The 25,883-nt window shown below is 44.5% G+C and overlaps 1 protein-coding gene across 4 annotated transcripts in view; it reads left to right on the top strand.

Moving 5' to 3' along the window:
- Positions 1 to 25,883, top strand: part of gria3 (glutamate ionotropic receptor AMPA type subunit 3) — a 310,941-nt gene that overhangs the window by 68,607 nt on the left and 216,451 nt on the right. For all 4 annotated transcript variants that reach the window (XM_033030754.1, XM_033030753.1, XM_033030751.1 and 1 more), the window contains exon 3: positions 3,986 to 4,225. In XM_033030754.1, coding sequence (XP_032886645.1) covers positions 3,986 to 4,225 — 240 coding nt within the window. The remainder of the gene's footprint in view (positions 1 to 3,985; positions 4,226 to 25,883) is intronic.

Genomic DNA, 25,883 nt, shown 5'->3' with positions numbered 1-25,883 from the left:
TGTCTGTGGCAATGAATTCCACAGATTCACCACCCTCTGACAAAATAAATTCCTCCTCATCTCCTTTCTAAAGGTACGTCCTTTTATTCAGAGGCTGTAGCCTCTGGTCCTTGCCTCTCCCACTAGTGAAAACATGCTCTCCACATTGACTCCACATTTACTCAATATAGGCCTTTCACTATTTGGTAACTATGAGGTCCTCCCTCATCCTTCTTGAACTCCATTCAAGAATGTAGCTCCTCCTCGTGACTCTTAACAATGTTGGTGATAAATACGGCTCTTCCATGAGATTCTAATTTCAGGATTAACCCCTGAGGTTTGTACCATTCAGAGTTGTAGGTATATCCCTGGCCCTTCATCATCTCAGGGTCCAAATCCTGGAGTCCCCTACCCTGTTGAAACATATAAGATTGTTAAGGGCTTGGACACGCTAAAGGCAGGAAACATGTCCCCGATGTTGGGGGAGTCCAGAACCAGGGGCCACAGTTTAAGAATAAGGAGTAGGCCATTTAGAAAGGAGATGAGGAAACACTTTTTCTCACAGAGAGTGGCGAGTCTGTGGAATTCGCTGCCTCAGAGGGCGGTGGAGGCAGGTTCTCTGGATGCTTTCAAGAGAGAGCTAGATCTCCATGGTGAAAATTATCCCAGTGATCTAGATCAACATCAGCTACAAACCCATCCCTCTTTGTGAAACAAGGAACTGCAGATTCTGGTTTAAACCGAAGATAGACACAAATTGCTGGAGTAACTCAACGGGACAGGCAGCATCTCTGGAGAGAAGGAATGGGTGTGAGGTTTCGGGTCGAGACCCTTCTTCAGCCCCTTCTACTCTCTGTCACTGGTTATTGGTCTATTGACTATTAAAAAGTAGATACATCTTGTAAAATAAATTAGAGGTATCATTGAATAGATTAAAGTCTTCAGGTCATTTTTCCGGCTTCAGTTTCATGAACGCAATTTCATACCCAATCTTCCCGTGCAAGGCCTAAACTGCAGAATAACATTAATATTATCGCGTTCCAGGTATTGTTTTTTTCCCTCATTGAAATTCTACTATATACCAGCTGAACGAAAATGTATTAAAATATAATGCGTCTATTTCAGTGACTTCAAGCCTTGCACAGAAGAAGGGTCCCTTCCCTTCAGTGGAATATATCATGCAAATGAGAAATTCGAGAATACATTTGTTTTACAACTGTTCACGAGAACAGGCACTTATAAAATATGTTTAACACAATGGTGTGGCATGTTGAATCCGAAAGGCAGCTCGCGAAAGAGTTACTTCATACTTATTCACACAAGGTGAAGCATGTCAATGAATAACTTTCCTATTATTCTTCAAGAGCAAACCTTTTTCCGTAACTCTAGTACCTATGTATCACCATGTTGCATGCTATGTTGTACTATTCTATCAGATAGACACAAAAGTGGAGTCACTCAGCGGGCCGGGCAGCATCTCTGGGGAGAAGGAATAGGTGCCTTTTTAGGGTCGAGACCCTTCTTCAGTGAGAGTCGGGGGGAAAGGGAAACGAGAGATATAGACGGTGATGTGGAGAGATATAGAACAATGAATGAAAGACAACGCAGCTGTATGAATATTGATTTTTCTAACTTCAAGTAACCCTTCTCTCTTCATCACTCCCTTCTCCAACCCCCCACCCTAGTCATTGTACTAGTTTCACTGTTGTCCTGTTGAGTTTCATTGTCTGTATAACTCATTATCACCTGGCCCGCAGTTAACAATGGACTGATCCTTGATCATTGTAACATTTTTGCATGTCTTTCATTCATTTTTTCTATATCTCTCTACATCACCATCAACATCTCGTTCTTCCCTTTCCCCTGACTCTCAGTGTGAAGAAGGGTCTCGACCCGAAACGTCACCTCTTCCTTTTCTCTAGAGATGCTACGTGACCCGCTGAGTTACTCCAGCTTTTTGTGTCTACCTTGGGTGTAAACCAGCATCTGCAGTTCCTTTCGACACATGTTCCATGGCTATCATTGACTCTGCAGGATATTCACATGCAAATGCTTATCACATCAAAGGGATGTGGCATTGTTGAACAGAATGCATTCTAACTGTAATGTTTTGCGTGAGGTAACTTAAAGGCCAAAAATCTGCTTATCTGAGAATTCCACAGACTCAACACTCCGTGACAAAAAGTGTTTCCTCGTCTCCGTTCTAAATGGCTTACCCCTTATTCTTAAACTGTGGCCCCTGGTTCTGGACTCCGCCAACATCTGGAACATGTTTCCTGCCTCTAGCGTGTCCAATCCCCTTCAAATTCTGGCATATTTTGTAACAAGGTGTACTTGAATGCTAAATAGACAGACCTTCCCATCTGAAACAGAGGTTTAGAGAGAGAGGAGTTTGGATTACTCCATTTGATTTTTTAGATTATCAAAGCCATTGGATAAACAGGCTGTTAGATGAGAACATTGTGATCATAAAATGTGCTGATTTGTTTTTATACGTAAACATTTACAATGGTATTGAAATAAGCTTCTCAAAGTAAAATTAGTTTATCATCATTTCAAAGAGACAAAAAATGTTCATGTTGACTGCCCCTGATTTGGTTTTCCTAGTTTAGTGCAGCTCTTAAAGGCTCTAGTGAGTTCGATATGCCTCTCCATTTATTGCCAATCTGACATTGAATATCACAGGAAGCTGTCATTCTCAATTCTGATCGGTTTAGCTCTTCCATCCAGCTAATTCCATGGATGGCACAGTGGGGCAAGGGTAGAGTTGCTGCCTTACAGCGCCAGAGACCTGGGGTCGATCTCTCCCTTGCTTTAAGAATCTCCTTAAAGTTATTTATTTGAGCATGCTTTTGGTCACGTGTCCTCGCTTCTCAACCTGTGGCCCTTGTCTGGAATTGTCATTCCGTAGTAGTATCTTTTGCTTTCTACTGTGCAATTTAAATTTGTTGTAGATAAGTCTTAATACATATTATGGATATACCAGGTGAATTAAAATAAGTTCACAAATTGTGCTCCATCGTCTAGTGTTCCACCAACACGTAGAAACATAGAAAACAGGTGCAGGGGAAGTCCATTTGGGCCTTCGAGCCAGCACCGCCATTCAATGGGATCATGGCTGATCATTCAAAATCAGTACCCCGTTCCTGCTCTCTCCCCATATCCCTTGATTCCTTTAGTCCTAAGAGCTCTAACTCTCTCTTGAATACATAATGGACAGAGGACCTTTAACATGTGAAGTTGCATGTTAATAGAATACCGAACAGGAACAGACCTTTTGGCCCATAATGTCCGTGCTGAACTCAAAGCCAAGTTTTACGAATCTGTCCTGCCTGCGTGCTATCCATATACCTCCATTCCCTACATATCCATGTGCCAATCCAAGATCCTCTTGAATACCACTATCGTATCGTACCTGCCCACTTTTGGCCCAAATCCCTCTAAACCGTTCTTGTCCATGTACCTGTCCAAATAGACAATAGACAATAAACAATAGACAATAGGTGCAGGAGTAACCCATTCGGCCCTTCGAGCCAGCAGCGCCTTTCAATGTAATCATGGCTGATCATCCCCAATCAGTACCCCGTACCTGCCTTCTCCCCACGTCCCCTGACTCCGCTATCTTTAAGAGCCCTATCTAGCTCTCTCTTGAGAGAACCTGCCTCCACCGCCCTCTGAGGCAGAGAATTCCACAGACTCACAACTCTCTGTGTGAAGAAGTGTTTCCTTGTCTCCGTTCTAAATGGCTTACCCCTTATTCTTAAATGTCTTCGAAAATGTTGTTCCATGCACCCACCACCCACTCTGTCTCCCTGGAAGAAGAGACTCGACCCGAAACGTCACCCATTCCTTTGCTCCAGAGACGCTGCCTGTCCCGCTGAGTTACTCCAGCTTCGTGTTTATCTTCAAAATAATATGGATAGCGTGTAGTTTGGAATGTGGCCGAAAAGAAATGACATTTCTTAAGGTGATGCTGACAGAAACTGACGAGGATTTTCTCTTTCAGTCTGTTCGCAGTACTCCAAAGGAGTTTACGCCATTTTCGGCTTCTACGACAAGAGATCTGTGAACACGCTAACATCGTTCTGCGGCGCCCTGCACACTTCCTTCATCACGCCAAGCTTCCCCACGGAAGGCGAAGTCCAGTTCGTCATTCAGCTGCGGCCACCACTGCATGGAGCGCTCTTAAGCCTTCTAACGCACTACAAGTGGGAGAGATTTGTCTATCTGTACGATACAGACCGAGGTGAGGCGATGAAAAGCACTTTCAGTCCGATAAGCTGCTCCTGCATGCCTCCTTAGTCTGTGAATTGCTGAGAGGTTTACGTGTGTTTTAAGTCTCAGTATCCAGGTTTATTATCTACTGTGGATGAAGTAATTCATGAAATATTCATGATTCCTGTTTGCAAAATCATGAATTCCATGTTTCATTTTGTTGATAAGGGATTTGAAAATCCGATTTTCATGAAAAGCAGAATTATAGGAAAAAAAAATAATGCTAAGTCCCAAGGTAATAAGACTTTACTGCACTACAGTGAAGTTTTTAAATTTGTTTTACATTGACTTGGGATATCTTGTTGAGGAATATATGATCACAATATACAGAGTGGTTACAATTGGATTGTGTGCTGAAGGAGAAAATTGTATAAGTTTGAAGTTCTGTGCGGTGTTATAGGATCGGTCCCAACTCGAGATGCAGTCACTAGGGTTGCCAACTGTCCCGTATTAGCCGGGACATCCCGTATTTTGGGCTAAATTAGTTTGTCCCGTACGGGACCGCCCTTGTCCCGTATTTGACCGCTATTACTCGGGTCGATTGGACTGTCGGGTCGGATTGCTGCGTCTGGCCCCGCTTCACCCGTCCCGACGTAGTGCATCCCATGGAGTGCAGCAGCAGCACCTCGCCTGTGGCCCCGTCGGTCGGCAGCCCGGCCAGCTGTCCCACCTTCAGACCTTCGCTTACCGCCGACACCACCACCCCTCCTTCTCATGGCCGATCATCGGTTCATGAGTTGGATGGGGCGCCGGACTTTGCTCGCATCGCCGCGCGGCCCCCGGGCCAAAACTCCTCAGCTGGCCCGCCGGCTGGGCTTTGGGTGCTGTCCAGCACCCGGGCCAACTCATCATTCACCCAGCCACGGCCGAGTCGGTCAACGAATTGCCGTTGGGAATTTGTGCCTTCTTTCGACCTTTATATGGACCCCTTATATGGAGTCTGTACGTTCTCCCCGTGATCAGCGTGGGTTTTCTCCAAGATCTTCGGCTTCCTCCCACACTCCAAAGACGTACAGGTTTGTAGGTTAATTGGCTTGGTTAATTGGCTTGATAAAAATGTAAGATTGTCCAAGTTGGCAATATGTACTGCCGGAGTACTGCCCTGCCGACTCCAAAATTCAGAAGGTTCAGAAGGTTGGGAGTGAGAAGTTGGCAACCCTATCAGTCACTAACCTACAAGTTGCATAGATTTGCACATTGTACCAGCTACATACGTACATAGGACTTGTACTAGACTTATATTGGATCCAATGTTTCCACAAGATACCCTTCTGGAGCTAACTTAGAAACTAGGAACTGCAGATACTGGTTCATACCAAAGACAGACACAAAATACTGGAGTAACTCAGCGGGTCAGGCAGCATCTCTGGTGGAAAAGGTTGGGTGACGTTTCGGTCCCCCGACTCAAAACATCACCCATCCCTTTTCTCCAGGGATGCTGCCTGACCCGCTGAGTTATCTTCTGGTGTTAACCTTGCACACTGATAATAGCGTTAAACTGTCAACTGAATATTGCGTTCCAGGTATCACAGGGGAAATGTTTTTAAATCGGATATAGTGAAATGTGGATGTAAAAGATGAGATGGACATTATTTATGATAGAAACATAGAAACATAGAAAATAGGTGCAGGAGTAGGCCATTCGGCCCTTCGATCCTGCTCCGCCATTCAATATGATCATGGCTGATCATCCAACTCAGTATCCCGTACCTGCCTTCTCTCCATACCCCCTGATCCCTTTAGCCACAAGGGCCACATCTAACTCCCTCTTAAATATAGCCAATGAACTGGCCTCAACTACCTTCTGTGGCAGAGAATTCCAGAGATTCACCACTCTCTGTGTGAAAAATGTTTTTCTCATCTCGGTCCTAAAAGATTTCCCCCTTATCCTTAAACTGTGACCCCTTGTTCTGGACTTCCCCAATATCGGGAACAATCTTCCTGCATCTAGCCTGTCCAACCCCTTAAGAATTTTGTAAGTTTCTATAAGATCCCCCCTCAATCTTCTAAATTCTAGCGAGTACAAGCCGAGTCTATCCAGTCTTTCTTCATATGAAAGTCCTGACATCCCAGGAATCAGTCTGGTGAACCTTCTCTGTACTCCCTCTATGGCAAGAGTACAAGGATGTTTCTAAAAAGAGGCATTATGTGGCAATAACCATCCATATAGAAATGCCTGTCATAGGAAGGAATTGCAGATGCTGGTTTACATTGAATATAGACGCAAAAAGCTAGAGTAACTCGGCGGGCCAGGCAGCATCTCCGGAGAAAAGGAGTAGGTGACATTCCGGGTCTGCAGAAGGATTTCGACCTGAAACGTCACCTATTCATTTTCTGCAAAGATGCTGCCTAACCCGCTGTGTTACTCCAGCATTTTGTGTCTTTAAGTGGAGTAACAGGATAAAAGTTCTACATTTTCCTTGACCTTCATCCCATTTGATCTCTGGTTTTCTCACCTTACTCTTCCATACCTCTGTCTCCCTCTCCCCTGACTCTCAATCTGAAGATAGGTCTCGACCCGAAACGAAACCCATTCCTTCTATCCAGAGATGCTGCCTGGATCGCTGAGTTACTCCAGCATTTTGTGGCTATCTAAAGGGTTGTGTCTATCTGTGTAAAGGGTTAGTTGGATTAGCATTTGTTGCTTGGTGTTTGCTGGAAGAGGAGTGAGGCAGTCATGAGTGTGTTACTGTGATCTAGTCTTTGAGCTTCTAATGCCATTGTTCAGCATTCCTGGGAATAAGTGGCATCTTGGTCCAGGTGCACAACCTACAATGCACAACACTCAGAAATCTGTGCCTCCTGCCATTCAGTTTATTAGAGTTCGGAGCTCAAATGTATAAATTAAAATAAATGCTGTTTCCTGAGCTGCCTGTTTTTTCACCGGAGTTGTTGTGTGGAGCACCAAATTGACTTTAAAATACTTTATTTATAGCAAATATGGACACAAAATGTTGGAGTAACACAGCGGGACAGGCAGCATCTCTGGATAGAAGGAATGGGTTTCGTTTCCGATCGAGATCCTTCTTCAGACTGAGAGTCAGGGGAGAGGGAGACACAGAGATAAGGAAGAGTAAGGTGTGAAAAAGAGATATCAAAGGGGATGGAGAGCAAGGAAAATGGAGAATAGATCATTGTTAGCTTGGATAAGGTGACAACAAGGCATACAGAGATAAACTTTAATCAGGGGGACAGTCAGACTGGTGGGAGAACCAGGAAGTAGGAGGGATGGCGAGAGAGGGAAAGCAAAGGTTACTTGAAGTTAGAGAAGTCAATATTCATACTATAAGCTGCTCAAGCGAAATATGAGGTCTGTTCCTCCAATTTGCATGTGGCCTCACTCTGACAGTGGAGGAGTCCCAGCAAAGAAAGGTCAGTGTGGGAACGGTAGGCTGAGTTAAAGTATTTAGCATCTTAGGTACAGTGAAAAGCTTTTGTTGCGTGCTATCCAGTCAGCAGAAAGACAATACATGATTACAATCGAGCCATTTACAGTGTATAAATACATGATAATGGAATAGATTTTTGTGTAAGGTAAAACCAGCAAAGTCTGATCAAAGATTATCCAAGGGTCACCAAAGAGGTAGATAGTACACTTAGTTGATCCTAGGTAGAAACAGATAAATACTTGTATTAATTTGGTATCTTTTTAAGTGTTAGAAAACTTGTAAACACTTCACATTTAATCAATTCCTGACATCCAGGATAGTTCTATGCAGTCTGAAGAAGGGTCTCGACCCGAAACGTCCCACATTCCTTCTCTCCAGAGATGCTGCCTGTCCCTCTGAGTTACTCCAGCACTTTGTGTCCATATAAGTGTTATACGAGCTCACTGATCAAATAGAAATAATGTGATAATGTTGATATTATAGTCATACAGCAGGGAAACAGGCCCTTCGGCCCAACTTGCCGACATACTGTACATTTGGTCCCTCTAAACATGTCCTATCCATAAACCTGTCTAACTGTTTCTTAAACATTGGGATAATCCCAGCCTCAAGTACCTCCTCTGGCAGCTCATTCCATACGCCCACCACACCTTGTGTGAAACAATTACCCCTTTTTCCTGCGTATGGCGTGCACAGCCTAAAGGACAACTTGTTCTATTTGATCTTAGTTGATTGTGCACGCCAGGTTGATTGCATTCATCGAAACAGGGCGGACCACATGAAGGTTGCAATCTCCCATCCCAAATTACCCCTCAAGTAAAACCAAGGAACTGCAGGCGCTGGTTAGTTCACAAAAGGACACCAAGTGCTGGTGTAACTCAGCAGTTCAGGCAGCATCTCTGGAGAACATGAATAGTTGACACTTCAGGTTGGGACCAGGCCTGGACAGAGTGGGTGTGGAGAGGATGCTTCCACAAGTGGGAGAGTCTAGGACCAGACGGCACAGCCTCAAAATAAAATGAACTTCCTTTAGGAAGGAGATAAGGAGGAAATATCTTTAGTCAGAGGGTGGTGAATCTATGGAACTCATTGCCAAGGAAGGCTGTGGAGATGGAGACCTAGTCAATGGATATTTTTAAGGCTGAAATGGGTAATTCTTGATCTGTTCAGGTGCCAGGGGTTATGGGGAGAAGGCAGGAGAAGGGGTTGAGAGGGAAAGATAGATCAGCCATGATTGAATAATGGAGTAGACTTGACGGGGCCAGATGGCCTAATTCTGCTCCGATCACTTAGGAATTATGGACCCTTTAAAAATATGTACAGGCCTGAGGCTACCTTCCTCCACACTATCAACAACCTGGCCAATCTTCGTGCCATCCACGAATGTACCCATCTTGCCTCCCACATCCACATCAATGGATGTGGGAGGCAATCTACACTCTGAGAGCTTAGAAGGATGAGAGGGTATCTCATTGAAACATATAAGATTGTTAAGGGCTTAGACACGCTAGAGACAGGAAACATGTTCCCGATGTTGGGGGAGTCCAATACCAGGGGCCACAGTTTAAGAATAAGGAGTAAGCCATTTAGAACGGAGACGAGGAAACATTTTTTCTCATAGAGAGTGGTGAGTCTGTGGAATTCTCTGCCTCAGAGGGCGGTGGAGGCGGGTTCTCTGGATACTTTCAAGAGAGAGCTAGATAGGGCTCTTAAAAATAGCGGAGTCGGGGGATATGGGGAGAAGGCAGGAACGGGGTACTGATTGGGGATGATCAGCCATGATCACATTGAATGGCGGTGCTGGCTCGAAGGGCCAAATGGCCTACTCCTGCACCTATTGTCTATTGTCCATCAATGTTATCTGTGACTATAACAATCAGCCATGGCCCCAGCATCTCTCCCTATGGGACGCCACCAGTCACAGATTATGGGATTAAGACTTTGTAAGAAAGAACTGCAGATGCTGGTATAAATCGAAGCTAGATACAAAACGCTGGAGTAACTCAGCGGGTCAGGCAGCATCTCTGGAGAGAAGGAACGGGCGACGTTTCGGGTCGAGACCCTTCTGAAGACCAGTCTGAAGAAGGGTCTCCACCCGAAACGTCGCCCATTCCTTCTCTCCAAAGATGCTGCCACACCCGCTGAGTTACTCCAGCATTTTGTGTCTACCAAGGGATTAAGACTGTTCATATCAAATGCTTATATAAACAACTCGTACACAAGACTCACAGGGAATATAATGAACTTGAAAGAAATGTTGTAGAACATTGCACAAGGTAATTTATGGATGTATCAAGAATTTATTTGTAAATAACAAACCTGGTAACAATTTGTGCATGCTTGTTAAAATATAAGATTATGTGCAACAGTATGATTTTTCTACATTAAGAGCCAGTCGTAAGAAGAAAATGATATATTTATATTGGTTTCACCATTTATCTAAGGTTTGCATACAACTTTTCCCAGACACATGGTGGAAAAGTGTGAATGTAATATTTACCTGAAGTATTAGCATTGGCTGCAGTATACTGGTTCATCCCGAACAGCTCCATAACAGAGGACTATATGATTTACGGGCTGTTGCCTGGGACACATTCAGAGATGGACACCAAGTGTCATGGAGTGATACATTGTGGAAACAGGCCCTTCGGCCCAACTTGACCACACCGCCCAACATGTCCCATCTATACTAGTCTCACCAGCCTGCGTTTTGTCCATATCCCTCTAAACCTGTCCTAATCAGGCTATTAAACTTGGCTGGGACAAAACTCTGAACATTAATAGCCCATTATCTGTCATTTGCACTTTATCAGTTTATTTATTCATGTGTGTATATATTTATTTAATGGTATATGGACACACTGATCTGTTCTGTAGTCAATGCCTACTATGTTCAGTTGTGCTGAAGCAAAGCAAGTATTTCATTGTCCTATCAGGGACACATGACAATAAACTCTCTTGAATCTTGAATCTTGAATCTAATTGTCTAAGTGTTTCTTAATTGCTGCCCCAACTACCTCCTCCGGCAGCTTGTTCCATACACCCACCACACTTGGTGTGAAAAAGTTACCCCTCAGATTCCTATTAAATCTTTCCCACCTCACCGTAAACCTATGTCTTAGAAACATAGAAACATAGAAAATAGGTGCAGGAGTAGGCCATTCGGCCCTTCGAGCGTGCACCGCCATTCAATATGATCATGGCTGATCATCCAACTCAGTATCCTGTACCTGCCTTCTCTCCATACCCCCTGATACCTTTAGCCACAAGGGCTACATCTAACTCCCTCTTAAATATAGCCAATGAACTGGCCTCAACTACCTTCTGTGGCAGAGAGTTCCAAAGATTCACCACTCTGTGTGAAAAATGTTTTTCACATCTCGGTCCTAAAGGATTTCCCCCTTATCCTTAAGCTGTGACCCCTTGTCCTGGATTTCCCCAACATCGGGGACAATCTTCCTGCATCTAGCCTGTCCAACACCTTAAGAATTTTGTAAGTTTCTACACGTTCCCCCCTAAATCTCCTAAATTCTAGCAAGTACAAGCCGAGTCTATCCAGTCTTTCTTCATATGAAAGTCCTGACATCCCAGGAATCAGTCTGATGAACCTTCTCTGTACTCCCTCTATGGCAATAATGTTCTTTCCTCAGATTTGGAGACCAAAACTGTACGCAATACTCCAGGTGTGGTCTCACCAAGACCCTGTACAACTGCAGTAGAACCTCCCTGCTCCTGTACTCAAATCCTCTGGTCCTCTGGTTCTCGATTTCCCCAACTCTGGGCAAGAGGCCCTGTGTGTTTACCCAATCTATCCCTCTCATGAAAGTGCAGTTGGTGGATCATCACGTCAGTGGAAGACGCTCTTTGGTCTGGCCCGAAACCTGCGGACCTCCCAGTGGAGCGAGACGTCCATCGGGGAATGTTGCCGACTGTCCCGCTGCAGACCGCAGGAGTACGTGCTGAGGGACGCACTGAAGCTCGGTGCAGCCAACGCCAAGGCCCGGTGGGGGAGGACCACAGTCTAGGGCCCTTCTGCTGCTGGACATTGAGGGGCAGAGTCCGGTGGGGTCACCCCTCAAACTGGGGAAAGGATATCACCCTAAAGATTCACATGAGTGGCAATGTTGAACACTGCATCCTCTGGCATCCCATTCCATGTGCACAGCACCTTCCAAGTAAAAAACTTGCCCCTTAGGTTGTTACTAAAACTTATCCCTCTCAGCTTAAACCTATGTGCCCTGGGTAAAAGATTATGCATCACCCCACCTATTCCCCTCGTGATCTGAAACACTTCTACAGGATCACTCCTCATCCTCCTGCACTCCCAGGGGACAAAGACCTATCCTGTCTAAACTCTCCCTATAGCACAGGCCCTCGAGTCCTGGCAACATCCCCGTAAACCCTCCCGGCGCTCGTTCCAGCTATCTATTTCAGGATTGTTTTAGGAATTTAAGTGATTTTAAAAAACTGCTTTTGCTGAAAATCTGAAACAAAAGCAGAAATTGATCAATAAACAGCAGGTCGGGCAGCAGCTGTAGAGGCAGTTTCATCAGTTCTGTCCCACCCAATCTTTTGAGCCTTTCCTGTTTGTATTGCCAATATTTCAAATTCTTGTAACTATAGGATAGGTTTTTGAGGGATATGCTCCAAATGCGGGCAGGAGGGACTGGGACAGATTTTTTTCGGACTTTTAGAAATACAGCGCAGAAACAGGTCCTTTGGGACCAACAAGTTCATGCTGACCAGCGATCACCCTGTACGTTAGCACTATCCTAGTGCTAATTTAAATAGATTAAATAGATTAAAATCAATAACCCCACTCTCACCATCGACGGCACCACTGTCTCCCCATCTCCCCAGGCCCGCAACCTTGGCGTGATCTTTGATTCCACCCTCTCCCTTGAGCCTCACATCCGCCATGTCATTAAAACCTCCTTCTTTCATCTCCGCAACATCGCCAAACTCAGACCCTCTCTCACACCGCCTGCTGCTGAAAGACTCATCCATGCCTTCATCTCCTCCCGACTGGACTATTGCAACTCACTTCTCCTTGGCATCAGCTTCACCTACATCAACCGACTCCAACTGGTCCAGAACGCAGCCGCCCGACTCATCACCCACACCAAATCCTGGCATCACATCACTCCAGTCCTCAAAAAACTTCACTGGCTTCCCATCTCCCACCGGATCACCTACAAAATCCTGGTCCTCACCTACAAAGCCCTCCACCATCTGGCCCCCACATATCTCACTGACCTCCTCTCCCCCTACCAACCCTCACGGTCCCTCAGATCCACATCAGCCGGTCTCCTCTCCATCCACAAGTCCAACCTCCGCAGTTTTGGGGACAGAGCCTTCTCCAGGGCAGCTCCCAGGCTCTGGAACTCCCTCCCCCAACTGATCCGCAATTCCGTGTCCCTCCCCATCTTCCAGTCCCACCTCAAGACCCATCTCTTCACCTCTGCCTATCCTTAGCCCCACGTCCCCGTCCCTTTTCATCTGTGCATTAATTGCCTCATATTGTGTTTTGTATTGAATTCTGTCTTTACTTTGTGTACTAGTCATGTCTCTACTATTTATTTCATTCTCCTTACATGTTTTTCCTATACATGCTCAATTTTTGTAAGGTGTCCTTGAGACTCTTGAAAGGCGCCCATAAATAAAATGTATTATTATTATTATTATCCTACACATTGGGGAGAATTTACAATTTTACCAAAGCCAATTAACGTACAAACCTGTACGTCTTTGGAGTGTGGGAGGAAACCGGAGCACCCGGAGAAAACCCACACGGTCATAGGGGGGGAAAAACAAACTCCAAACAGACAGCACCCGTGGTCAGGATCGAACCCGGGGCTCTGGCGCTATAAGGCAGCAACTGTACCGCTGCGCCACCGTGCCACCCTCATGTGGCATTTTGTGCTGCCCTAGATGTGACATCTCGATTTGTATGTGCGTTGGGCCAAAGGGCTTCCGTTGATGCTGTACTCTGATTCCTCTGCTCTGGGTAAAAGACTATGCATTCACCCCTATGCCTCTATATCTAAAATTAAGAGACCAACTTAATTATCTCTCTCTCTCTCTCTCTCGCTCTCTCTCTCTCTGTCGATCTCTGTTTCTCTCTCTCTCTCTCTCTCTCTCTCTCTGTCGATCTCTGTTTCTCTCTCTCTCTCTCTCTGTCGATCTCTGTTTCTCTCTCTGTCTCTCTCTGTCTCTCTCTCTCTGTCTCTCTGTATCTCTCTCTGTCTCTCTCTGTCTCTCTCTCTCTCTCACCGTCTGTCCCTCTCTGTCTCTGTCGCTCTCTCTCTCTCTGTCTCTCTGTCTCTCTGTCTCTCTCTCTCTCCCTCTCTCTCTCTCTCTGACTCCCTCTCTCTGTCTGTCTCTCTGTCTCTCTTTCTGTCTCTCTCTCTGTCTCTCCCTTTCTCTCTCTCTATATATATATATATATAAAATATATACAGATATATATAGTTATGTATATAGTTATGTATAGAGATGGATACGATATATAAAATACGTTATATTACAGACAGTTGGTTTGAGGCAAATCACTCCTCACTAATCCTGCAGGCTTAAGGTGGAGGGTAGAATGTCTGATAGCTGATATTTAACTGCAGAATATTATTAATGATGGACCACATTGGAGGAACAAAACCCTCCCGTGTATCCCATGCAAGATTCTGCCGTGTTCGGGAGAGCAATCTGCTTTGACTCCGTCCCAAAACGTTGGAGAAAGTGTGGCTGTTCCAATCTTAGGATCCAAAAGGAGTTATATTGCTGCAGGGCATAAAATAATTTATCCCCTTTAGGATCGACCACTAGTCGGGCAGAAGTTTGGTGTTTTTTAACAGGTCTTACTGTGTCCCAGATAGGACATTGAAATTCTTGCTTGCTGCAGCACAACAGAATATTGTAAGCAAAAATACAGAACAGTTCAGTTCAATATACACATAAATAAACAGATAAAGTGCAATAGACTGTTACAGTTCAGAGTCTGTTTGTTGGTGAGTTTAATAGCCTGATGGCTGTGGGGAAGAAGCTGTTCCTGAACACGGATGTAACAGATTTCAGGCTCCTGTACCTTCTGCCCAATGGTAGCGGACAGATGAGTGCGTGGCCAGGATGGTGTGGGTCCTTGATGATGTTGGCTGCCTTTTTGAGGCAGCGACTGCGATAGATCCCCTCGATGGTGGGGAGGTCAGAGCCGATGATGGACTGGGCAGTGGTCACAACTTTCTGCATTCTTTTCCGCTCCTGGACGCTTAGGTTGCCGAACCAAGCCACGATGCAACCGGTCAGCATTCTCTCTACTGTGCACCTGTAGAAGTTCCTCTTTGACAAACCGACTCTCCGTAATCTTCTCAGGAAGTAGAGGCGCTGATGTGCTTTCTTTATAATTGCATCAGTGTGCTGGCACCAGGAGAGATCTTTGTACATGTGCACGCTCAGGAATTTGAAGCTCTTGGCCCTTTCCACCATCATCCCGTTGATATAAATGGGATTGTGGGTCCCTATCCTACCCCTTCCAAAGTCCACAATCAGTTCCTTGGTTTTGCTGGTGTTGAGAGCCAGGTTATTGGACTGGCACCATTTAGTCAATCGGTTGATCTCACTTCTATACTCTGACTCGTCCCCATCAGTGATTCGTCCCACAACAGTGGTGTCGTCAGCGAACTTGATGATGGAGTTCGCACTATGACCGACTACGCAGTCATGAGTATAGAGTGAGTACAGCAGGGGGCTAAGCACGCAGTCTTGAGGTGCTCCCATGCTGATTGTTAATGAGGATGACACATTTCCACCAATACGGACTGATTGTGGTCTGTGGATGAGGAAGTCGTGATGAACTGAACTGAACTGACTTATTTTGCATTTATAAAACATGTTTACTTATAAATGCAAAATAAGCCAGTTCAGTTTAGTTTAGAGATACAGCTGGAAACAGGCCCTTTGGTCCACCGAGTCCGCGCCGACCAGCGATCCCCATACATTAACACACTGGGCACAATTTTCATGTCAATTAACCTACAAACCTGCACGTCTTTGGAGTGTGGGAGGAAACCGGAGCCAACCCACAGGGAGAACGTGCAAACTCCATACAGACAGCACCCGTTGTCAGGATGGAAACCCGGGTCTCTGGTGGTCGTAAAGGCAGCGTTGTGCCAAATTAGAAGAAGTCTTCTGTGTGGAAAATGCGGCCTTCTAAATATTTAAAATTAAATGACACAATCTCTCAACCATCATCTCCAAGCAAGGGCTTTGCTGTTTTTGAAATTGCCAAATAACTATGTTTTAGTTTTAGAGATACTGTGCAGAAACAGGCCCTTCGGCCCACCGAGTCCGCACCGACCAGCCATCCCCAAATGCGCCTAATTATAATTTAAAAACCATCAAATTCACTTCTCCAGTATTCCATTTTTTATTTGTGTCAGCATTGTTAACTATTAACATAGGAAACAGGGCGACACGCTGCCGCATCGGTAGAGTTGCTGCCTTAAAGCCCTGTCCCACTGTACGAGTTCATTCACGTGCTCTCCCGAGTTTAAAAAAAAATCAAACTCGTGATAAGCACATAGAATGTACGTAGCGGTTACGTCGGATCTCGGGGACGTCTCTTAGCGGTTCGTAACGCTAACGGCAGGCACTCGGGAAACGCGGTAAGCTCGGGAAGACTTATGAAGATTTTTCAACATGTTGAAAAATGTCCACGAGAGCCCCGAGTACTTACGAACGGCCATTACCGTAAATCTCCGAGTTCGAATCAGGGCCAACTCGGGAGAACTCTTGAATGTACTCGTACAGCGGGACAGGGCTATTACAGCGCTTGCAGAACCGGAGACCTGGGTTCGATCCTGACTACGGGAGCTGTCTGTACGGAGTTTGTACGTTCTCCCAGTGACCATGTGGGTTTTCTCCGAGATCTTCGGTTTCCTCCCACTCCAAAGACGTGCAGGTATATAGGTAAATTGGCTTGGTAAATGTGTGTAGGACGGTGTGAATGTGCGGGGATCGCTGGTCAGCGCGAACTGAAACGGGCCGAAGGGCCTGTTTCCGATCCACATCTCTTAAATAAACATCAATAATTAAAAATTAAACTCAAACAAACGTTGCTTGGATACAGAGAAAATGAACCATGATATTACAGGCATAACGATCCAGCTAGACATGAACCACACCACAATTAGACACACGAGAGTGAATTAAAAAGACCGATTTGCATTTATAGAATGGTTTCCAAGTCCACAAATTGCTTCATCCTCACCGCCACAAAATATTAACTGCTGGTGCAGAGATACAGTAAATAAGATGACTAATGAAAATTGAAAATTAATTCCGATGGCAATCTACAGGCAATTCTGAAATAGTAGTTTGAGTGAGCCATGATGAATATTTATTAAACGCAAAGTAAACCAGTTGGAAACACTCTTAATTCTTGCCATGCATATTTCATGTGACTATAAACTATATGCCTTTAATATTAGGTATCATAGACAGTGCTTATTAACTGCAGTTTGGGCTTTTGGAATTTTTGCTGCGTGTAGTGGAACGGCAAATTTACAAGATATGATGAATATGTGCTCTGTAACCATAAATAAGAATAAAGTACATAAATTGTGCGCTTAGTGTATGGTTAATATACTGATGGGTGCACAGAAATTGTTCCGAATTCACATCTGCCTCGGTAATCCTGGGAAGGTCGTTCTTAAGTAAGCGTTGAAATAATTCTTGCTGACAATGGAGTCCGTTATAAAACTGTTGAACATATGAGTTTATGTTTGTATTTGATTACAATAGAGATGGAGTAGGGCATTCTTAATGGAAGTTGAAATGGGTTTTGGTATTTGATGAAATGTCAGATTTTCAGATTCAGATTCAGATTCAATTTTAATTGTCATTGTCAGTGTACAGTACAGAGACAACGAAATGCATTTAGCATCTCCCTGGAAGAGCGACATAGCAAATGATTTGAATAAATAATAATAAGTGTCCGGGGGGGGGTGATTGGCAGTCACCGAGGTACGTTGTTGAGTAGAGTGACAGCCGCCGGGAAGAAGCTGTTCCTGGACCTGCTGGTTCGGCAACGGAGAGACCTGTAGCGCCTCCCGGATGGTAGGAGGGTAAACAGTCCATGGTTGGGGTGAGAGCAGTCCTTGGCGATGCTGAGCGCCCTCCGCAGACAACGCTTGCTTTGGACAGACTCAATGGAGGGGAGTGAGGAACCGGTGATGCGTTGGGCAATTTTCACCACCCTCTGCAGTGCTTTCCGGTCGGAGACAGAGCAGTTGCCATACCATACTGTGATGCAGTTGGTAAGGATGCTCTCGATGGTGCAGCGGTAGAAGTTCACCAGGATCTGAGGAGACAGATGGACCTTCTTCAGTCTCCTCTGTGCTGTTATTCATTTTTAACAGATAACAAATTGATTGCAAGCAGTCTTAAAATAGATGGACAGCCCAGTGGTGCAGAGGCAGAGTTGCTGCCTTTCTCTGCCAGAGACCCAGGTTCGATCCTGACTACGGGTCCTGTCCGTACGGAGTTTGTACATTCTCCCTGTGACCGCGCGGGGTTTTCTCCGGGTGCTCCGGTTTCCTCCCGCACTCCAAAGACGTACAGGTTTGTAGGTTAATTGGCTTCGGTAAAATTGAAAATTGTCCCCAGTGTGTGGGATAGGGCCGAAACGTTGCCTATTTCCTTCGCTCCATAGATGCTGCCGCACCCGCTGAGTTTCTCCAGCATTTTTGTGTACCTTCGATTTTCCAGCATCTGCAGTTCCTTCTTAAACAAACTGTATGTAGTGATTGCTAGTCGGCACGGACTCGGTGGGCCAAAGGTCATTTTTTGTGCTGTATCTCTAAAATCTAAAGATAGATACAAGATGCTGGAGTAACTCAGTAGGTCAGGCAGCATCTCTGGAGAAAATGGATAGGGGATGTTTCAGGTTGGGACCCTTCTTCAGATGTAAAATAGAAACATAGAAAATAGGTGCAGGAGTAGGCCATTCAGCCCTTTAAGCCATTCAATACGATCATGGCTGATCATCCAAAATCAGTTCCCCGTTCCTGCTTTCTCCCCATATCCCCTGATTCTTTTAGCCCTAAGAGCAAAATCTAACTCTCTCTTGAAAATATCCAGTGAAGTGACCTCCACTGCCTTCTGTGGCAGAGAATTCCACTAGTTCTAAATAGCCCTAAATAAAGTCTTAAAACAGACTTTTAAAAGTCTATTTAAAAAATCGAGCTGGTGCGAGGAATATTTTATGTTTTGAGGCTTAAAACAGATGTGGAAATGGTCAGAAACCAACGGATTATAGAAATTAAACCAAAGCTTAGATATGAATCATCATATGTTTGCTGCCACATATGGACAGTCTACACTCACTAAGCTAAAACTATTGAATTAATTGCTGTTGCCCATTTGATAACATGAGAGATTTATAGCCCCATAGATGAACATTTCGCACCTGCCAGGCAATAGATTTTTGAGATGATAAATATTAATCACTGCATAATCAGAATAGACTCCTAGAAGGTATGTTGTCATTCTGAACATGTTACCCATTCTTCAATTTCATAAGCTGAAAATTGTTGTCTAAGGAATGTGGGCAAGTTGTTCCTCGTGTGTAAGATAGTGCTAGTGTACGGGGTGATCGCTGGTCGGCGTGGGCCGAAGGGCCTGTTTTTGCTGCTGTATCTCAAAAGTCTAAAGTCAATGTAGGTGAGTTGGGCCAAAGGGCCTGTTTACACACCGTATGATTCCATGGATGCGTTAAGTTAACAGTTAAATCGCAAAAGTACCTTATTCAAGCTTCTCACTACTCCTGATCTTTATTTGAAATCATAAGGTCATAAGGGATAGTAGAATTAGGCCATTCGGCCCATCAAGTCTACACCGCCATTCAATCATGGCTGATCTATCGCTCCCTCCCAACCCCATTCTCCAGCCTTCTTCCCATAACCTCTGACACACGTACTAATCAATAATCTATCTATCTCCGCCTTAAAAAATATCCACTGACTTGGCCTCCACAGCCTTCTGTGACAAAGAATTCCACAGATTCACCACCCTCTGACTAAAGACATTCCTACTCATCTCCTTCCTACATGAGCCTCCTTTGATTCTTGGCTTCCACAGCCTTCTGTGGAATTCCACAGATTCACAAGTCTCTGGGTGACAACGTTTTTCCTCATCTCAGTCCTTAATGGCCTCTACCCCCTATTATTAAACTGTGACCCCTGGTTCTGAACTCCTCACACATCGGGACCATTTTTCCTGCATCTAGCCTGTTTCTATAAGATATCCTCTCATCCTTCTAAATTCCAGTGAATATAAGCCCAGTCGTTCCATTCTTTCATCATATTTCAGTCCCCGGAATTAACCTGGTGAAACTATGCTGCACTCGCTCAACAACAAGACTCTCCTTCTTCAAGTAAGGAGACCAAAATCGCACACAATACTCCACAATACTGTAAGAAAGAGCTGCAAATGCTGGTTTACACCGAAGATAGACACAAAATGCTGGAGTAACTCAGCGGGTCAGGCAGCACCTCTGGAGAGAAGGAAAAGGTGACGTTTCGGGTCTGAAGAATGGTCTCGGCCTGAAACGTCACCTATTCCTTTTCTCCGGAGAAGCTGCCTGACCGCTGAGTTACTCCAGCATTATGTGTCTCAGTTCTTAATTGGATAACGATTGGATTACACTGCTTTCCTTTTAAAGAAAGAAAAAAATTAGTTCTTTAAAGCAAATGAGCAAAAGATCATTAAAAATGCGCATAGCGTTCCACGTTATTGTGCTCCTTTTAAGAACAAGCTGGAAAGGGCGCTATGCGCATTTTTAAACCACCAACTATTTTCATGCATAAAATAATAATTAAATATTTACATAAATGAAATGATGAAACTAAAAATCTGGGTATAAATGTGATTACTCATTCGTCTTCTCTACAAACTTATTTCTATGAGTTGTGCTTAAGATCTCAAGTATATTTAGTTTAGTTTAGCTTGGAGATACAACGTGGAAACAGGCCCCTGCGGCCCACCAAGTCCGCTCCGACCACCGATCCCCGCACATTAACACGATCCTTCACACACTAGAGACAATTTACATTCATACCCAGCCAATTAAGCTACAAACCTGTACGTCTTTGGAGTGTGGGAGGAAACCGAAGATCTCGGAGAAAACCCACGCAGGACACGGGGAGAACGTGCAAACTCCACACAGACAGCACCCGTGGTCGGGATCGAACGCGGGTATCTGCCGCTGTTTTCTTGTGGGCTGTGTATGTTTGTTTATGTATTCTAGTCACTGATAATTCCACCGATTACTTCTCTACAAAAAATTCACATACATTCGGCCTTGCATCCTGATCTGCATTGTATTCCTCAACATCATTGTCTTGGAAGCATGAAATTGTCCCATTATCTTTTCTAAGCACCAAACTGTTCTCATAAAATTTAACACGGTGCTAATATCTGTTATGAACAACTATATTATTATATTATATGTGGTACGATAAAGAAAGCCATGAATTCAATCACAATAACTTCTATTTTCCCCCCTTTATTCTAACATTAAGGCTTCCATCTCTCCTTCCCCTCTTTTTAGTTTAGTTTGGAGATACAATATGGAAACAGGCCCTTCGGCCCACCTAGTCCACGCCGACCATTGAACTCGCTTTAACACTAGTTCTATGTTGTCCCTCATACACTCCCTTCACACTTGGGGCAATTTTACAACAACTAATTAACCAGCAAACCCGCACGTCTTTAGGATGTGGGCGGAAGCTGACGCACCCAGAGGAAACCCGCGTGGTCACAGGGAGAACGTGCAAACTCCACACTGACACCACCCGAGGTTAGGATCGAACCCGGGTCTCTGGCACGGTGAGGCAGCAACTCTACCAGTTACACCGCTATGCCCTGAATTAAGAAAACTTATTTTCTTGTTAATAGTTACAAAGTCACAATTTGGAATTACAGAGCTCTTAAAGATAGCAGGGTCAAGGGATATGGGGAGAAGGCAGGAACGGGATACTGATTGTGGATGATCAGCCATGATCACAGTGAATGGCGGTGCTGGCTCGAAGGGCCGAATGGCCTACTCCTGCATCTTTTGTCTATTGCCTCACTTGTCTATTTCTTGTACTCCATCACAATTTCAATACTTACACTGGTACTACACGAATAAGGTATCGGGCAGTTTCAATGGAATTATATATTCACAATGGAGATGAGAAAGTACAAACTACAAGTCGAAGTCATAGAGTCTCACAGCATGGAAACAGGCCCTTCGGCCCAACTCGCCCACACGGGCCAACATTTCCCATCTACATTCGTCCCACCTGCCTGCGCTTGGTCCATATCCCTCCAAATCTGTTCTGCCCATGTACTTGTCTAAATGTTTCTTAAACATTGCGATATTCCCAGCCTCAATTAACTCCTCTGGCAGCTCATTCCATACAACTACTACCCTTTATGTGTAAAGGTTACCCCTCAGGTTCCTATTAAATCTTTTACCCCTCTCGCCTTAAGCCCATGTCCTATGGTTCTTGATTCCCCTACTCTGGGCAAAAGACTTTACCCGATCTAATCCTCTCATGATTTTGTACACCTCAATACAATCACCCCTCATCCTCCAGCGCTCCAACGTATACATTCCCAGCCCGCTCAACCTCTCCTTAGAACTCGGGCCCTTGGGTCCTGGCAACATCCTTGTAAATCTGCTCTGCACCCTCACCAGCTTGTTGAAAGGAGCAAATTAACATGGCATTTTTAATGATCTTTAACTCAATTGCTTTTGATTATTTGCATAACCTAAGGCTGTAATTTCATACCCGACATATGGAGTCCATATTTATGGCTGTTGCGAATATTGTAACTTGATGGATAGACAAAAGCCCACAAGGAATCAGAGATGAAAATGTATAGTTAAATCCTAGCAAATACTCTCCCTCTCTCTCTCGTTTATATTTATACCCCACCTCCACAGTACAGCTACCTGACCCAATTAATTGAAGAAGAGTCTCGACCCGAAACGTCACCCATTCCTTCTCTCCAGAGATGCTGCCTTTACTCCAGCTTTTGTGTCTATCTCCAATTAATTAATTTTTTCACCTGAGATATGACTACCTGAGGGCAAGAATTGTCTGTATTTAGAGGGCTACACTTTCCTTTACTGTCCCATTGATCTTTTCGACTATTATTTTGGTGGAAGTGTAAACATATCTCTATATTACTAAAACTCTCATCTTGTTTATTTGTCCATTTGTTGCCGGTTTGTATATGCACAAAAACGGTACACGACAGCAGTACAATTTTTGGTCCACCTTACTCACCATTGTCCTGTGATGTAAATTAAATACGTTTCGTTCAGATTGATGGTCTATTTTACAAGTTATTGATGTTTAAAACATGAAAGATATAAAACGGCTCCCTACTTGCCCTGTCCCCACTTGCCCCGCCCCCACTTGCTGTTGTTACTTGACAGTTGTCACAAAGGACACCCAACGGGTCCTCAGCGCGGCCGTTGTACAATTTCAGGTGGCCATCTTTATTTCCCGTCACAACGGCGACCCGACGGCTCCACGGGTAAGTTTCCTTCTATTTTAATTTCTGCCCCCCCTCTGCTGGGCCCTGGGCTAGGGTTGGAGCCGGCGTGTGGATGGGGGGCGGGGAGAGGCCACGCTGGGCACCCGTGGCCTCTACCTCCCCTGGCTCCAGGAAGCTCGTCCCGTCCCGTCCCCCTGACCGCCCCCGCCTCAAGCCCTCCCCATCCCCCGGCTCCAGGACGCTCACACCCCCTCCCGACAGCCCCCGCCTCAAACCATCCCCCTCCCCCCGCTCGCTCCCCCCCTACCCGACAGAGAGAGAGGGGCTCCAAGGGTTACTTGAAATTAGAGAAATCACTATTCATAGTTCTCCAGAGATGCTGCCTATCCTGCTGAGTTACTCCAGCATTTTGTGTCTACCTTCACTATTCATAGTGCTGGGTTTTAAGCTGCCTAGTGTATAGGCTGGATTGTTTTGGGTTGGTCGATTGCAGATTGAATGGAAATATTTATTGGTGGACAAACATAGAGAGGGAACACTTAATTCAGATCAGTAAATAATCCCTGGTCTTTAAAGCTCCTGATTACTTCAGATTGAAAATGTCTGAGTGCATCTGATGATCAAGAATCATAGACCTTATTCCATTCCATTCCGTAGATATGGAAATGGCTGCTCCTTCTCAACAAAGAACAAGTAATTTATGACAAATGAACAAAGGCTGAGCAATTTTATTAACACTTCAGCTCTATGACTCTGACAGTGTAAGTTCATACTCTGGAAAACCTATCTGTTTTTATAATTTATTGGGTTATTTTCAATTTCCTTTGAATGTTGAAACCCTGAATCTGCTTACTTATGAATGTGACACACTTCAAAATATCTTCATTGAAAGATGCGTTGTCATGGATACTACTCAAGGGCAGATCTACAGAAGAGACAAATCCAAACCACGTTTTTGAAGTCACTTTATTGCCACCTCTGAAGATCCAATTTCAAATCCTCGCCTCGGTAAAGCAAATGTATCGTGTATAAAAAAATGCAGAAAACATATTAAATTGTGAATACCTTGAATGCCCGCTGATGTATTGATTTAAGCAAACTGTCAATTGAATCTTGAGAAGGACCAATATTCCAACGAACCTCAGTATTCCTGGACCTGAGGCCTTGTATGTGTTTCATTAGAAGCAGAAAGAATACTGCTTGTGAATCTCAATAGACAATAAGTGCAAGAGAAGGCCATATGGTCCTTCGAGCCAGCACCACCATTCAATATGATCATGGCTGATCATCCCCAATCAGTACCTAATTCCTGCCTTCTCCCCATATCCTCTGACTCTGCTATTTTTAAGAGCCCTATCTAGCTCTCTCGTGAAAGCATCCAGAGAATTGGCCTCCACTGCCTTCTGAGGCAGAGAATTCCACAGATTCACAACCCTCTGTGTGAAAAAGTTTTTCCTCATCTCTGTTCTAAATGGTTCACCCCTTAGTCTTAAACTGTGGCCCCTGGTTCTGGACTCCCCCAACATCGGGAACATGTTTCCTGCCTCTAGCATGTACAAACCCTTAATAATCTTATATGTTTCAATAAGATATCCTCTCATCCTTCTAAATTCCAGAGTATACAAGCCCAGCCACTCCATTCTATCTACCTACTACTGTCCCGCCATTTCAAATATCATCTCCTCACCAATTCAGTTCTGATCAGTCTGGAGAAGGATCTCGACCTGAAACGTCGCCCATTCCTTCTCTCCACAGATGCTGCCTCACCCGCTGAGTTACTCCAGCATTTTGAGTCTACCTTCGATTTTACCAGCATCTGCAGTTCTTTCTTACACATTTTATCCACACCAATTCATACTGTTGTCATTCTTCGCTTGTTTAAATTATAATGTCATTCTGCACATGTTTAAATTATAATATTTTATTTTTACTTGTCTACTTTACATCATGTTGTTACTTGCGAGTAAAGCACCATTGCAAATTCTTTGTATGTATACGTACTTGGCTAATAAAATTTATTCAATTCAATTCAATTCAATTCCACCATTGGACGTTGCATAACAGAGCTAGGACCACAAACTACAAAATTTATACAACTCATGAGGTTCACCAGGTTAATTCCCGGGATGGCGGGACTGACATATGATGAAAGAATGGGTCGACTGGGCTTGTATTCACTAGAATTTAGAAGGATGAGAGGATATCTTATAGAAACATATTAAATTCTTAAAGGATTGGACAGGCTACATGCAGGAAAAATGTTCCCAATGTTGGGGGAGAACAGAACCAGTGTTCACAGTTTAAGAATAAGGGGCAGGCCATGTAGGGCTGAGATGAGGAAAACCATTTTCACCCAGAGAGTTGTGAATCTGTGGAATTCTCTGCCACAGAAGGCAGTGGAGGCCAATTCACTGGATGTTTTCAAGAGAGAGTTAAAGTTAACTCTTTGGACTAAAGGAATCAAGGGATATGATGAAATATCAGGAACGGGGTACTGATTTGAGTTGATCAGCCATGATCATATTGAATGGCAGTGCCGGCTCGAAGGGCCGAATGGCCTACTCCTGCACCTATTTTTCTATGTTTCTATGTTTCTAGGATCAACTGAATGGACTTGGGAGGTATATCACTATTATGATACAACATGACAAAATAATCATCATTTTTGCTGTGGAGTGCCTTGTAAATATTGAG

The sequence above is a fragment of the Amblyraja radiata genome, chromosome 12, assembly GCF_010909765.2.
Source record: "Amblyraja radiata isolate CabotCenter1 chromosome 12, sAmbRad1.1.pri, whole genome shotgun sequence".
NCBI classification, from domain to species: Eukaryota; Metazoa; Chordata; class Chondrichthyes; order Rajiformes; family Rajidae; genus Amblyraja; species Amblyraja radiata.
This window is presented reverse-complemented; position numbering and strand designations above follow the sequence as displayed.